Below are 16,332 nucleotides of genomic sequence, written 5' to 3'. Positions count from 1 at the left end.
TATTGTTGTTTTAATAATGACTTGTCCTTTTCCGCCCCACAGTGTAGCGTAGTGTCTGACAGATCTGATGCATACCCCTCCCAGCATACCTTTCATGATGAGAACATAACCCCTCCCAGCCTACCTTACATGATGAGAACCCCTCCCAGCATACCTTTCATGATGAGAACATAACCCCTCCCAGCCTACCTTACATGATAAGAACATAACCCCTCCCAGCATACCTTTCATGATGAGAACATAACCCCTCCCAGCATACCTTTCATGATGAGAACATAACCCCTCCCAGCATACCTTTCATGATGAGAACATAACCCCTCCCAGCATACCTTTCATGATGAGAACATAACCCCTCCCAGCATACCTTTCATGATGAGAACATAACCCCTCCCCAGCATACCTTTCATGATGAGAACATAACCCCTCCCAGCATACCTTTCATGATGAGAACATAACCCCTCCCAGCATACCTTTCATGATGAGAACATAACCCCTCCCAGCATACCTTTCATGATGAGAACATAACCCCTCCCAGCATACCTTTCATGATGAGAACATAACCCCTCCCAGCATACCTTACATGATGAGAACATAACCCCTCCCAGCATACCTTTCATGATGAGAACATAACCCCTCCCCAGCATACCTTTCATGATGAGAACATAACCCCTCCCAGCATACCTTTCATGATGAGAACATAACCCCTCCCCAGCATACCTTTCATGATGAGAACATAACCCCTCCCAGCATACCTTTCATGATGAGAACATAACCCCTCCCCAGCATACCTTTCATGATGAGAACATAACCCCTCCCAGCATACCTTTCATGATGAGAACATAACCCCTCCCAGCATACCTTTCATGATGAGAACATAACCCCTCCCAGCATACCTTTCATGATGAGAACATAACCCCTCCCAGCATACCTTTCATGATGAGAACATAACCCCTCCCAGCATACCTTACATGATGAGAACATAACCCCTCCCAGCATACCTTTCATGATGAGAACATAACCCCTCCCCAGCATACCTTTCATGATGAGAACATAACCCCTCCCAGCATACCTTTCATGATGAGAACATAACCCCTCCCAGCATACCTTTCATGATGAGAACATAACCCCTCCCAGCATACCTTTCATGATGAGAACATAACCCCTCCCCAGCATACCTTTCATGATGAGAACATAACCCCTCCCAGCATACCTTTCATGATGAGAACATAACCCCTCCCAGCATACCTTTCATGATGAGAACATAACCCCTCCCAGCATACCTTTCATGATGAGAACATAACCCCTCCCAGCATACCTTTCATGATGAGAACCCCTTTCCAGCATACCTTTCATGATAACCCCTCCCAGCATACCTTTCATGAGGAGAACATCCAGACCCAAATGACTGCCCTACATCAGAGAGATTATCCTCCTAAAATCAGCAGTTTATAGAGTAATGGCTGACTTCATGAGCTCATATTGTGTTTTTACTGCGTTTTGGCTGAATCACTGGGCGGTTTTTATAAAAACACAACATTCCTAGAAGTAGTGGCCGTATTTTATAAACCCTGAGCCACGATTGGGTTCCGCAGCTTAAACACTGAACCCTGATTGGTCGTCTCTGTGTTCAACAGGAACAGGAAGTCTCTAAGGCAGCTGTCCGCTTGGTGTCGCCCCACATCCTCTAAATGTCAGAGGTCACGTAACCCGGGATCAACACCACAACTCAACCGTAACGTTGCAGCGTCTCTCCTCTCGGCACACGGTGGCAGCAGCCTGGTGTGGATCCGTCTCTCCCTCGTCGCCAAGGGCCAACCGGAGCAGCACGCCCTGGTGTGTGTCCCCACCACAGAGGACCTCCAGCTGGTACGTGAGGAGCCGGGCTGCACAGGGCCCCAGGAGCCTCTACACACTGACCACTTCAAGAGCCGCGTCAAACGGCCACGCAAGAAGGACCACAACAAACCTGGAACCTCCTCCTCTTCCTCCGCCAAGCAGTCTGACCCTGCCTCAGTCCCTGGTGTCAACCCTGGTCCTGATCCTAGCTCCTCCTCCAGCCTCACCAACCCCTCTTCCTCCGCCAAGCAGTCTGACCCTGCCTCTACCTCAGCCCCTAGTGTCAATCCTGATCCTAGCTCCTCCTCCAGCCTCACCAACCCCTCTTCCTCCTGTACCTCAGCCCTGACTCTTGGTCTCTGGCCGGAGCCCCTTCCCAGCGTCACCTCCCACTGCTCCAGGGTGACTCTGGGCTGGGTGACCCAGGGGGACTTCTCCCTGTCGGCTGGCTGTGGAGAGGCTCTGGGGCTCCTCAGCCTTACTGGTCTCCTACACACCCTGCTCAGACAGCCTGACGGCCAGAGAGGACTGGTGCTGCTACGGAACCCCGGGTCACTGCAATACCGTTTCGCTAAGATCAACATAGAGGTCTGAGGAGTACTGCAGGTTCAATCCCACATCACAACAGTACCGTTTCGCTAAGATCAACAGAGGTCTGAGGAGTACTGCAGGTTCAATCCCACATCACAACAGTACCGCTTCCCTAAGATCAACATAGAGGTCTGAGGAGTACTGCAGGTTCAATCCCACATCACAACAGTACCGCTTCCCTAAGATCAACATAGAGGTCTGAGGAGTACTGCAGGTTCAATCCACATCGCAACAGTACCGCTTCCCTAAGATCAACATAGAGATCTGAGGAGTACTGCAGGTTCAATCCCACATCGCAACAGTACCGCTTCCCTAAGATCAACATAGAGGTCTGAGGAGTACTGCAGGTTCAATCCCACATCGCAACAGTACCGCTTCCCTAAGATCAACAGAGGTCTGAGGAGTACTGCAGGTTCAATCCCACATCGCAACAGTACCGCTTCCCTAAGATCAACATAGAGGTCTGAGGAGTACTGCAGGTTCAATCCCACATCGCAACAGTACCGCTTCCCTAAGATCAACAGAGGTCTGAGGAGTACTGCAGGTTCAATCCCACATCACAACAGTACCGCTTCCCTAAGATCAACAGAGGTCTGAGGAGTACTGCAGGTTCAATCCCACATCACAACAGTACCGCTTCCCTAAGATCAACAGAGGTCTGAGGAGTACTGCAGGTTCAATCCCACATCACAACAGTACCGCTTCCCTAAGATCAACAGAGGTCTGAGGAGTACTGCAGGTTCAATCCCACATCACAACAGTACCGCTTCCCTAAGATCAACAGAGGTCTGAGGAGTACTGCCGGTTCAATCCCACATCACAACAGTACCGCTTCCCTAAGATCAACAGAGGTCTGAGGAGTACTGCAGGTTCAATCCCACATCACAACAGTACCGCTTCCCTAAGATCAACAGAGATCTGAGGAGTACTGCAGGTTCAATCCCACATCGCAACAGTACCGCTTCCCTAAGATCAACATAGAGGTCTGAGGAGTACTGCAGGTTCAATCCCACATCGCAACAGTACTGCTTCTCTACGTAAAGCCACAGACTGTGTTCTGAGTAAAACACTGTGCCAAGTGTGAGTCCCTTCACCCCAACCCCTGTTAGGGGTACTAGATATGAAATAAAACACTGTGCCTAGTGTGAGTCCCTTCACCCCAACCCCTGTTAGGGGTACTAGATATGAAATAAAACACTGTGCCTAGTGTGAGTCCCTTCACCCCAACCCCTGTTAGGGGTACTAGATATGAAATAAAACACTGTGCCTAGTGTGAGTCCCTTCACCCCAACCCCTGTTAGGGGTACTAGATATGAAATAAAACACTGTGCCTAGTGTGAGTCCCTTCACCCCAACCCCTGTTAGGGGTACTAGATATGAAATAAAACACTGTGCCTAGTGTAAGTCCCTTCACCCCAACCCCTGTTAGGGGTACTAGATATGAAATAAAACACTGTGCCTAGTGTGAGTCCCTTCACCCCAACCCCTGTTAGGGGTACTAGATATGAAATGCCTGGCATGCACACACAACATTATAGATATGAAATGCCTGGCATGCACACACAACATTATAGATATGAAATGCCTGGCATGCACACACAACATTACCCATACTGAATGACACATTGTTTGAGTGGATGAACTTTAAATTGATAATAATTCCCTGTAAGGTTTTCTGGGAGTTTTTCATTTGAGTTGAAATGAGTTTAAAAAAAAAATGTTTGTTCAATATTGTTTTCACCGAAGCGACTGCCTTCAGATTGTCACTGTGTGTGTACTGGTTCTGTAGAGAAGACAGTCATTATGTACTGGTTCTGTAGAGAAGACAGTCATTCTGTACTGGTTCTGTAGAGAAGACAGTCATTATGTACTGGCTCTGTAGAGAAGACACCAGTCATTATGTACTGGCTCTGTAGAGAAGACACCAGTCATTATGTACTGTCTCTGTAGAAAGACACCAGTCATTATGTACTGGTTCTGTAGAGAAGACACCAGTCATTATGTACTGGTTCTGTAGAGAAGACACCAGTCATTATGTACCGGTTCTGTAGAGAAGACACCAGTCATTATGTACTGGTTCTGTAGAGAAGACACCAGTCATTATGTACTGGTTCTGTAGAGAAGACACCAGTCATTATGTACTGGTTCTGTAGAGAAGACACCAGTCATTATGTACTGGTTCTGTAGAGAAGACACCAGTCATTATGTACTGGTTCTGTAGAGAAGACAGTCGTTCTGTACTGGTTCTGTAGAGAAGACAGTCGTTCTGTACTGGTTCTGTAGAAGACAGTCATTATGTACTGGTTCTGTAGAGAAGACACCAGTCATTATGTACTGGTTCTTTAGAGAAGACAGTCGTTCTGTAGAGAAGACAGTCATTATGTACTGGTTCTGTAGAGAAGACACCAGTCATTATGTACTGGCTCTGTAGAGAAGACACCAGTCATTATGTACCGGTTCTGTAGAGAAGACACCAGTCATTATGTACTGGTTCTGTAGAGGAGACACCAGTCATTATGTACTGGTTCTGTAGAGAAGACAGTCATTATGTACTGGTTCTGTAGAGAAGACACCAGTCATTATGTACCGGTTCTGTAGAGAAGACACCAGTCATTCTTTGGTTTGCCTGATTACCATTTTTGTGAAAACATCTTTGTTTGGATTTGAGAGCTGTAGTTGAAACGGTTGACAATAAAAATCCCTCTACTCCAATCTGAGTTATTCCCTGTCAAACACTGTGTTAGTTACTGTATAGTGTAGCCTGGCCTGCACAGCGTAGTTGTCTAGTTAGACCTAGCTAGCTAGCTAACCGGTGTGTAGCCTAGCCTGCACAGCGATAGCTCCTGTTTACTGCACATGGTAGCAGTAAGTGACATGTGCCAGAACACACCCCTTATTTTGAAATTGATGAGCTGGATTTGCTATAATTTTATACATTTTTAAATATTTTTCCCCAGTTTTAAATATTCAAGCATAATTTAAAATTCATTACATAGGCCTAAATGAAATATACTTTAGGTACGATGTCCTGAAAGGCATCTACCAAATAAAATGTATTATTATTATTGACAATAGTTTTAGGTTCACCACCCCGTTCCCAAAAATGGTTTGCTCCTACAGACAGTGAGTCACGTGGCCTGATATAAAAAGCAAGCAGACCGGCCATTCAGTTACTGTTCCATTGTGCAAAACGAGTGACCAAAGCGATTTTGAGCGCGCTGTGATCGTCGGCCAGCCGGCCTCCTGGGCTATTCACGCATGACAGTGTCTGGGGTTTACCGAGAACAGTATGACAAACAAAAACAACGTCCTGTGGGTGAAAACAGCTCATTGATGAGAGGTCGGCAGTCCTGTGGGTGACAACAGCTCATTGATGAGAGGTCGGCAGTCCTGTGGGTGACAACAGCTCATTGATGAGAGGTCGGCAGTCCTGTGGGTGACAACAGCTCATTGATGAGAGGTCGGCAGTCCTGTGGGTGAAAACAGCTCATTGATGAGAGGTTGACAGTCCTGTGGGTGACAACAGCTCATTGATGAGAGGTCGGCAGTCCTGTGGGTGAGAACAGCTCATTGATGAGAGGTTGACAGTCCTGTGGGTGACAACAGCTCATTATGAGAGGTTGACAGTCCTGTGGGTGACAACAGCTCGGTGATGAGAGGTTGACAGTCCTGTGGGTGACAACAGCTCGGTGATGAGAGGTCGGCAGTCCTGTGGGTGAGAACAGCTCGTTGATGAGAGGTCGGCAGTCCTGTGGGTGACAACAGCTCATTGATGAGAGGTCGGCAGTCCTGTGGGTGAGAACAGCTCGTTGATGAGAGGTCGGCAGTCCTGTGGGTGACAACAGCTCATTGATGAGAGGTCGGCAGTCCTGTGGGTGACAACAGCTCATTGATGAGAGGTTGACAGTCCTGTGGGTGACAACAGCTCGGTGATGAGAGGTCGGCAGTCCTGTGGGTGACAACAGCTCATTGATGAGAGGTCGGCAGTCCTGTGGGTGACAACAGCTCATTGATGAGAGGTCGGCAGTCCTGTGGGTGAGAACAGCTCATTGATGAGAGGTCGGCAGTCCTGTGGGTGACAACAGCTCATTGATGAGAGGTCGGCAGTCCTGTGGGTGACAACAGCTCGGTGATGAGAGGTCGGCAGTCCTGTGGGTGACAACAGCTCATTGATGAGAGGTCGGCAGTCCTGTGGGTGACAACAGCTCGGTGATGAGAGGTCGGCAGTCCTGTGGGTGACAACAGCTCATTAATGAGAGGTCGGCAGTCCTGTGGGTGACAACAGCTCGGTGATGAGAGGTCGGCAGTCCTGTGGGTGAGAATAGCTCATTGATGAGAGGTCGGCAGTCCTGTGGGTGACAACAGCTCATTGATGAGAGGGTCGGCAGTCCTGTGGGTGACAACAGCTCATTGATGAGAGGTCGGCAGTCCTGTGGGTGACAACAGCTCATTGATGAGAGGTCGGCAGTCCTGTGGGTGACAACAGCTCATTGATGAGAGGTCGGCAGTCCTGTGGGTGACAACAGCTCATTGATGAGAGGTCGGCAGTCCTGTGGGTGACAACAGCTCGGTGATGAGAGGTCGGCAGTCCTGTGGGTGAGAACAGCTCGTTGATGAGAGGTCGGCAGTCCTGTGGGTGACAACAGCTCATTGATGAGAGGTCGGCAGTCCTGTGGGTGAGAACAGCTCGTTGATGAGAGGTCGGCAGTCCTGTGGGTGACAACAGCTCATTGATGAGAGGTCGGCAGTCCTGTGGGTGACAACAGCTCGGTGATGAGAGGTCGGCAGTCCTGTGGGTGACAACAGCTCATTAATGAGAGGTCGGCAGTCCTGTGGGTGACAACAGCTCGGTGATGAGAGGTCGGCAGTCCTGTGGGTGACAACAGCTCATTAATGAGAGGTCGGCAGTCCTGTGGGTGACAACAGCTCGGTGATGAGAGGTCGGCAGTCCTGTGGGTGAGAACAGCTCATTGATGAGAGGTCGGCAGTCCTGTGGGTGAAACAGCTCATTGATGAGAGGTCGGCAGTCCTGTGGGTGACAACAGCTCATTGATGAGAGGTCGGCAGTCCTGTGGGTGACAACAGTCATTGATGAGGTCTGTGGGTGACAACAGCTCATTGATGAGAGGTGAAAGGTCGGCAGTCCTGTGGGTGACAACTCAGCTCATTGTGGGTGATGAGAGGTCGGCAGTCCTGTGGGTGACAACAGCTCATTGATGAGGTGAGGATCTGCAGTCCTGTGGGTGAAAACAGCTCATTGATGAGAGGTCGACAGTCCTGTGGGTGAAAACAGCTCATTGATGAGAGGTCGGCAGTCCTGTGGGTGAAAACAGCTCATTGTGAGAGGTCGGCAGTCCTGTGGGTGAAAACAGCTCATTGATGAGAGGTCGGCAGTCCTGTGGGTGAAAACAGCTCATTGATGAGAGGTCCTGTGGGTGAGAGGTCAGCTCATTGATGAGCAGTCCTGTGGGTGACAACAGCTCATTGATGAGAGGTCGGCAGTCCTGTGGGTGAAAACAGCTCATTGATGAGAGGTCGGGGTGACAGTCCTGTGGGTGAAAACAGCTCATTGATGAGAGGTCGGCAGTCCTGTGGGTGAAAACAGCTCATTGATGAGAGGTCGGCAGTCCTGTGGGTGACAACAGCTCATTGATGAGAGGTCGGCATGAGCTCATTGATGAGAGGTCGGCAGTCCTGTGGGTGAAAACAGCTCATTGATGAAGGTCGGAGTCCTGTGGGTGACAACAGCTCATTGATGAGAGGTCGGCAGTCCTGTGGGTGAAAACAGCTCATTAATGAGAGGTGATGAGATTAATGGTCGGCAGTCCTGTGGGTGACAACAGCTCATTAATGAGGTCGGCATCCTGAAAACAGCTCATTGATGAGAGGTCGGCAGTCCTGTGGGTGAAAACAGCTCATTGATGAGAGGTCGGCAGTCCTGTGGGTGAAAACAGCTCATTGATGAGAGGTCGGCAGTCCTGTGGGTGACAACAGCTCATTGATGAGAGGTCGGCAGTCCTGTGGGTGACAACAGCTCGGTGATCAGAGGTCCAAGGAGAATGGCAAGAATCGTGCTAACAGCGCTCTACTCTGGGCTAACAGGCAAATAACGGCGCAGCACAACAGTGGTGTGCAGATCTGCATCTTGGGAACGCACAACACGTAGGTCCTTGTCACGGATTGGCTGTTGCAGCAGACGACCACACCGGGTTCCTATCAGATAAAAAACAACAAGAAGAGGCTCCCAGTGGGCACGTGATCATCAACACTGGACAACTGAGGAGTGGAAAAGCAGTGCCTGGTCCGACCAATCCTGGTTCCTGTTGCGTCATGCTGATGTCAGGGTTTGGCGTAAGCAGCATGAGTCCATGGTCACATCCTGTCTGATGTCAAAGGTACAGGCTGGTGGTGTAATGGTGTGGGGAATGTTTTCCTGGCACACGTTAGGGCCCTTGATACCAATTGAGCAACGTGTCCATGCCCCGAAGAATCCAGGCTGTTCTGGAGGCAGAGGTACTCACTTTGGGTGCTGTTTATATTTAAGTGCAGGAACTCTGTAATACTGTTACGATACTATTCTAGAAGAGGAGCAGGAATTCCAATACTGTTGAGATAATATTTTAGAAGAGGAACAGGAAGTCTGTAATACTGTTGAGATAATATTCTAGAAGAGGAGCAGGAACTCCAATACTGTTGAGATAATATTCTAGAAGAGGAGCAGGAACTCCAATACTGTAGAGATAATATTCTAGAAGAGGAACAGGAACTCCAATACTGTTGAGATAATATTCTAGAAGAGGGAACAGGAACTCTGTAATACTGTTGAGATAATATTCTAGAAGAGGAACAGGAACTCCAATACTGTTGAGATAATATTCTATAAGAGGGAACAGGAACTCTAATACTGTTGAGATAATATTCTAGAAGAGGAGCAGGAATTGGACTTCCTGACGGGCCGACCGCAGGCTGTGAGGATTAGCATCAGAGGCCCCAGGGGTGTGTCTTCAGTCATCTGCTGTACTCTCTGTTCACCAACGACTGCATGGCTTTGCACCAACACCAACTCCCATCATCAAGTTTGCAGGACTGATAACCAACCTGTCTTACTGATTGATGTCATGTTAAATCCACTTCAATCAGTGTAGATGAAGGGGAGGAGACAGACGGGTTAAAGGGGAGGAGACAGACTGGTTAAAGGGGAGGAGACAGATGGGTTAAAGGGGAGGAGACAGACAGGTTAAAGGGGAGGAGACAGATGGGTTAAAGGGGACAGGCAGGTTAAAGAGGAGGACAGGTTAAAGGAAGGCCAAGACTAGTGCCTTTTGAACAGTTGGTCCATTTACTATAGGGTCCATTACTGTTGAGTGGGGAAAACCCAGCACCGTTGCACTTCTTGACACATTCAAACAGGCGCTCCTACCCCGTTCAAAGGCCATTTACCCATACACAATCCATGGCTAACTTGACAACTGTGGGAAGTCATTGGAGTCAACATGGGCCAGCATCCTCGTGGGAACGCTGTCGACACAGAGAGTCCATGCCCCGACGTCAAGAGGGTGCAACTCAATATTAGGAATTGACATTTAGCATTCAGTGTCGTTGGGAATCGAACCCACAACCACGGCAAGGAAAGTGCCCTGCTCTACCAACTGAGCCACACATCACACCTGCTGTTAGACTTTATTATATTGTGCCTTCCTGTATTCTACTGATTCTAGAATGTTTCCTATTCTACCGAGACATTTACGTTATGCTCCTATTTGTATCTATTATTGTTGTTGTGAAGTAGGAGCCTGCAGTAAGCATTGTGGACAATATATCCCGTACATACGACTAATAAAACTGAGCTGGCTTTCTACTCTCATGAGTTTAAAATGTTTTCATTTTTTTATTACCAAGATAAATTGTCTAACATTGATAGATCATTTGTACTTTTAAGTCGTCAAAATAAAATTAGTGTTTTTCTTACCGATATACTTTTGCTTAAGTCCATTGTCACTAAATATATGATTCAAAATGGAGGTGAGGGTTACCTGAGGTGAGTTGAAGACGTTGGCTCAGCCATACCTGTCAGTTAAACTGCATTACACCACTGCTCTTTGAAATGCAATTCAGAAAATGACGTTTTGATTTGAGAAAGGGTGAAGCTGTAGTTGTCTGTAGTCCTGAGGCCATCCTTCCCGAAGCCTGGTCCGTATTTATTAGCTTAAACAAAGAACGTCTGCCGTTTAAAAAAAACCCCACACATTTAAATAGTAATTCTTGTTACGACCAGTAGAGGGCGCTGGTGAACCTCTTTTGCCAGCCAGGAGCTCGAGAAACACTTTAAATATCACATTCCAGTTTATTAACAAATCAATGATTGAAACCATCTCATCAGAAACTCGATCCAACAGTTGCTTTCGTATTAACAGAGAATATCAGGTGGTTCCTTGAGAATTAAATAAAGTTTTATTTGTGTCTGTAGTGCATTTGGGTTCGATCCTGAGACGTCTCCTCAGTATCTGTAGCAACAGAGTTCAATTCCCTGACAATTGTAACCTTCCCAAAGATATCCAGGTTTTTCCCAGAAATCCTGCTTCAGCAAAGTCTCCTGGAATCAGGATCGAGTTAGAAGATACACGGATTTCTGGAAAATCTGGGGAATTTTTTGCTAATGGAGACAGTGCTCTCACTTTGTCCCTGTAGTCAGTCAGTCTGGCAACCCAGGAGAGAGATGTGTAGTGTTGACACAGGTAGTCTCTGTACACAGACAGACAGGTGTGGCTGATATTAGGAGTCGTCCTGTGGGCCAGGTTTGTTACACATGAGTTTAGCTGCCAGAGATCCGTACGTGTTGCTTTTAGCCTCCGGCTGGACCTTGTCCTTACATTTTCTCCCTGTAGCAGAGACGAGACATATAGATCATTAGAGAGGTGGTCTACAGTCACCATGTTGTTCTGTTGCTGGGGATAATGCACATTCACCATGTTATTCTGCTGTTGGGGATAATGCACATTCACCATGTTATTCTGCTGTTGGGGATAATGTACATTCACCATGTTATTCTGCTGCTGGGGATAATGCACATTCACCATGTTATTCTGCTGCTGGGGATAATGCACATTCACCATGTTATTCTGTTGCTGGGGATAATGTACATTCACCATGTTATTCTGTTGATGGGGATAATGTACATTCACCATGTTATTCTGCTGTTGGGGATAATGCACATTCACCATGTTATTCTGCTGTTGGGGATAATGCACATTCACCATGTTATTCTGTTGCTGGGGATAATGTACATTCACCATGTTATTCTGTTGCTGGGGATAATGTACATTCACCATGTTATTCTGCTGTTGGGGATAATGTACATTCACCATGTTATTCTGTTGCTGGGGATAATGTACATTCACCATGTTATTCTGTTGCTGGGGATAATGTACATTCACCATGTTATTCTGTTGCTGGGGATAATGTACATTCACCATGTTATTCTGTTGCTGGGGATAATGTACATTCACCATGTTATTCTGTTGCTGGGGATAATGCACATTCACCATGTTATTCTGCTGCTGGGGATAATGCACATTCACCATGTTATTCTGTTGCTGGGGATAATGCACATTCACCATGTTATTCTGTTGCTGGGGATAATGCACAGTCACCATGTTATTCTGTTGCTGGGGATAATGTACATTCACCATGTTATTCTGTTGCTGGGATAATGCACATTCACCATGTTATTCTGTTGCTGGGATAATGCACATTCACCATGTTATTCTGTTGATGGGGATAATGTACATTCACCATGTTATTCTGCTGCTGGGGATAATGCACATTCACCATGTTATTCTGTTGCTGGGATAATGCACATTCACCATGTTATTCTGTTGCTGGGATAATGCACATTCACCATGTTATTCTGTTGATGGGGATAATGTACATTCACCATGTTATTCTGCTGCTGGGGATAATGCACATTCACCATGTTATTCTGTTGCTGGGGATAATGCACATTCACCATGTTATTCTGTTGTTGGGGATAATGCACATTCACCATGTTATTCTGTTGCTGGGGATAATGCACATTCACCATGTTATTCTGTTGATGGGGATAATGCACATTCACCATGTTATTCTGTTGCTGGGGTTAATGCACGTTAACCTCACCTCCTGGCTATTGAGAGATGTCTGAACAGGTTTACTGTAGGGTAAGACACTAAGCCCCCCCGGTCCAACCCGGGTCCTCCAGTACCTCCCAACAGCCCAATTCCGGTCCTCCAGTAACCCCAACCCCAGTCCTCCAGTACCCCCAACAGCCCAACCCTAGTCCTCCAGTACCCCCAACAGCCCAACCCTAGTCCTCCAGTACCTCCCAACAGCCCAACCCCGGTCCTCCAGTAACCCCAACAGCCCAACCCCGGTCCTCCAGTAACCCCAACAGCCCAACCCCGGTCCTCCAGTAACCCCAACAGCCCAACCCCGGTCCTCCAGTAACCCCAACAGCCCAACCCCGGTCCTCCAGTAACCCCAACAGCCCAACCCCAGTCCTCCAGTAACCCCCAACCCCAGTCCTCCAGTACCCCCAACAGCCCAACCCCAGTCCTCCAGTACCCCCAACAGCCCAACCCCAGTCCTCCAGTACCCCCAACAGCCCAACTCCAGTCCTCCAGTAACCAACAGCCCAACCCCAGTCCTCCAGTACCCCCAACAGCCCAACCCCGGTCCTCCAGTACCCCAACAGCCCAACTCCGGTCCTCCAGTAAATCTCGTCTTGGATATTAAATCAAGATGTTACTAATGCTCTCATCCATTTCTATTTGTTGTAGGAGAAGTATATAGTTAAATGGAACTCGTTTATTAGTATATTAGTATATAGTTACCTGGTATTTTCCCCATGGCTATAAAGGTAATGTTTTCAGTCTTGATCTTGGGTCTGTCTCTGGCTATCAGGAAGACTCCAATGAATGAGAGCAGGCAGCTGGAGGAGGAGTTCAGAGAGAAGGTTATGTTGGGATATCATTCTAAAATCAAGGAGTTGGAATCACAGTGTTTACAATTTTGGAGTCATCTGAACCCTTTTTTTTGGGATTTTACCTTTATTTAACTTGGCAAGTCAGTTAAGAACAAATTCTTATTTTCAATGACGGCCTAGGAACAGTGGGTTAACTGCCTGTTCAGGGATTCAGCTCGGGGATTCGAACTTGCAACCTTTTACGATTACTGCTCCAACCACTAACCTACCCTGCCGCCCCAACCCTCAGGAGTGATACGGTCTCTGGAGTTCATTGGGACGGTGTACTAAACTCCACTAAGAGTTCATTGGGACGGTGAACTAAACTCCACTAAGAGTTCACTGGGACGGTGTACTAAACTCCACTAAGAGTTCACTGGGACGGTGTACTAAACTCCACTAAGAGTTCACTGGGACGGTGTACTAAACTCCACTAAGAGTTCACTGGGACGGTGTACTAAACTGGGACCACTACTAAGAGTTCACTGGGACGGTGTACTAAACTCCACTAAGAGTTCACTGGGACGGAGTTCACTGGGACGGTGTACTAAACTCCACTAAGAGTTCACTGGGACGGTGTACTAAACTCCACTAAGAGTTCACTGGGACGGTGTACTAAACTCCACTAAGAGTTCACTGGGACGGTGTACTAAACTCCACTAAGAGTTCACTGGGACGGTGTACTAAACTCCACTAAGAGTTCACTGGGACGGTGTACTAAACTCCACTAAGAGTTCACTGGGACGGTGTACTAAACTCCACTAAGAGTTCACTGGGACGGTGTACTAAACTCCACTAAGAGTTAATTGGGACCACTGGGACGGTGAGTTCACTGGGACTAAACTCCACTAAGAGTTCACTGGGACGGTGTACTAAACTCCACTTCAGGGAGTTCACTGGGACGGTGTACTAAACTCCACTAAGAGTTCACTGGGACGGTGTACTAAGACTCCACTAAGAGAGTTCACTGGGACGGTGAACTAAACTCCACTAAGAGTTTACTGGGACGGTGTACTAAACTCCACTGGGACGGTGAGTTCACTGGGAAACTCCACTAAGAGTTCACTGGGGACGGTGTACTAAACTCCACTAAGAGTTCACTGGGACGGTGTACTAAACTCCACTAAGAGTTCACTGGGGACGGTGTACTAAACTCCACTAAGAGTTCACTGGGACGGTGTACTAAACTCCACTAAGAGTTCACTGGGACGGTGTACTAAACTCCACTAAGAGTTCACTGGGACGGTGTACTAAACTCCACTAAGAGTTCACTGGGACGGTGTACTAAACTCCACTAAGAGTTCACTGGGACGGTGTAAACTAAACTCCACTAAGAGTTCACTGGGACGGTGTACTAAACTCCACTAAGAGTTCACTGGGACGGTGTACTAAACTCCACTGGGACGGTGGACTAAACTCCACTAAGAGTTCATTGGGACGGTGTACTAAACTCCACTAAGAGTTCACTGGGACGGTGTACTAAACTCCACTGGGACGGTGTACTAAACTCCACTAAGAGTTCACTGGGACGGTGGACTAAACTCCACCAAGAGTTAATTGGGACAGTGTACTAAACTCCACTAAGAGTTCACTGGGACAGTGTACTAAACTCCACTAAGAGTTCATTGGGACGGTGTACTAAACTCCACTAAGAGTTCACTGGGACAGTGTACTAAACTCCACTAAGAGTTCACTGGGACAGGGACGGTGTACTAAACTCCTGGGACGGTGGACTAAACTCCACTAAGAGTTAATTGAGTTAAACTCACTGGGACGTGTACTAAACTCCTGTTTACTGGGACTAAGAGTTCACTGGGACGGTGAACTAAACTTCTGGGACTGGGGGACGGTGTACTAAACTCCACTAAGAGTTCACTGGGACGGTGTACTAAACTCTAAGAGTTCACTGGGACGGTGTACTAAACTCCACTGGGACGGTGTACTAAACTCCACTAAGAGTTCACTGGGACGGTGTAGTTCACTAAACTCCACTAAGAGTTCACTGGGACGGTGTACTAAACTCCACTGGGACGGTGGACTAAACTCCACTAAGAGTTCACTGGGACGGTGTACTAAACTCCACTAAGAGTTCACTGGGACTGGGGGACGGTGTACTAAACTCCACTAAGAGTTCACTGGACGGTGTACTAAACTCCACTAAGAGTTCACTGGGACACTAAGGGACGTTCACTGGGACGGTGTACTAAACTCCACTAAGAGTTCACTGGGACGGTGTACTAAACTCCACTGGGACGGTGGACTAAACTCCACCAAGAGTGGGACAGTGTACTAAACTCCACTAAGAGTTTACTGGGACGGTACTGGGGGACGGTGTACTAAACTCCACTGGGGGACGGTGTACTAAACTCCACTAAGAGTTCACTGGGGACGACTAAACCCCACTGGGACGGTGTACTAAACTCCACTAAGAGTTCAAACTGGGGGACGGTGAGTTCACTAAACTCCCACTAAGAGTTCACTGGGACGGTGTACTAAACTCCACTAAGGGAGTTCACTGGGACGGTGAGTTCACTGGGAAACTCCACTGGGACGGTGAGTTCACTAAACTCCACTAAGAGGACGGTGTACTAAACTCCACTAAGAGTTCACTGGGACGGTGTACTAAACTCCACACTAAGAGTCCACTGGGACGGTGTACTAAACTCCACTAAGAGTTCACTGGGACGGTGTACTAAACTCCACTGGGACGGTAGTTCTAAACTCCACTTCACTGGGACGGTGTACTAAACTCCACTAAGAGTTCATTGGGACGGTGTACTAAACTCCACTGGGACGGTGGACTAAACTCCACCAAGAGTTCACTGGGACGGTGTACTAAACTCCACTGGGAAGAGTTCACTGGGACAGTGTAAACTAAACTCCACTGGGACGGTGTACTAAACTCC

The 16,332-nt window shown here is 47.8% G+C and overlaps 2 protein-coding genes and 1 long non-coding RNA gene across 3 annotated transcripts in view; 2 read left to right on the top strand and 1 right to left on the bottom strand.

The window, feature by feature from the left end:
- LOC118382670 (ribonucleases P/MRP protein subunit POP1-like) overlaps positions 1–5,139 on the top strand; it is a 48,646-nt gene extending 43,507 nt beyond the window's left edge. The window contains 3 exon segments of the mRNA XM_052506586.1: positions 1,635–2,424; positions 2,690–3,213; positions 3,279–5,139. Coding sequence (XP_052362546.1) covers positions 1,635–2,424; positions 2,690–2,695 — 796 coding nt within the window. The 3' untranslated portion in view covers positions 2,696–3,213; positions 3,279–5,139.
- An 809-nt stretch (positions 5,140–5,948) lies between these two features.
- On the top strand, positions 5,949–7,472 carry LOC127922698 (uncharacterized). Its single transcript, XR_008111953.1, has 3 exons — positions 5,949–6,326; positions 6,848–7,127; positions 7,208–7,472. It is a non-coding gene; the product is annotated as an uncharacterized LOC127922698 (long non-coding RNA).
- Positions 7,473–10,751: 3,279 nt separating this feature from the next.
- The window catches only part of LOC127922699 (NIPA-like protein 2), a 52,838-nt gene continuing 47,257 nt past the window's right edge, over positions 10,752–16,332 (bottom strand). Inside the window, exons 11-12 of the mRNA XM_052506589.1 lie at positions 13,296–13,393; positions 10,752–11,306 (exon numbers count right to left, since the gene is read on the bottom strand). Of these exons, the coding sequence (XP_052362549.1) occupies positions 11,200–11,306; positions 13,296–13,393 (205 nt within the window). The 3' untranslated portion in view covers positions 10,752–11,199. The remainder of the gene's footprint in view (positions 11,307–13,295; positions 13,394–16,332) is intronic.

Source organism: Oncorhynchus keta, unplaced genomic scaffold (assembly GCF_023373465.1).
Source record: "Oncorhynchus keta strain PuntledgeMale-10-30-2019 unplaced genomic scaffold, Oket_V2 Un_contig_2676_pilon_pilon, whole genome shotgun sequence".
In the NCBI taxonomy this organism is placed as follows: Eukaryota; Metazoa; Chordata; class Actinopteri; order Salmoniformes; family Salmonidae; genus Oncorhynchus; species Oncorhynchus keta.
This window is presented reverse-complemented; position numbering and strand designations above follow the sequence as displayed.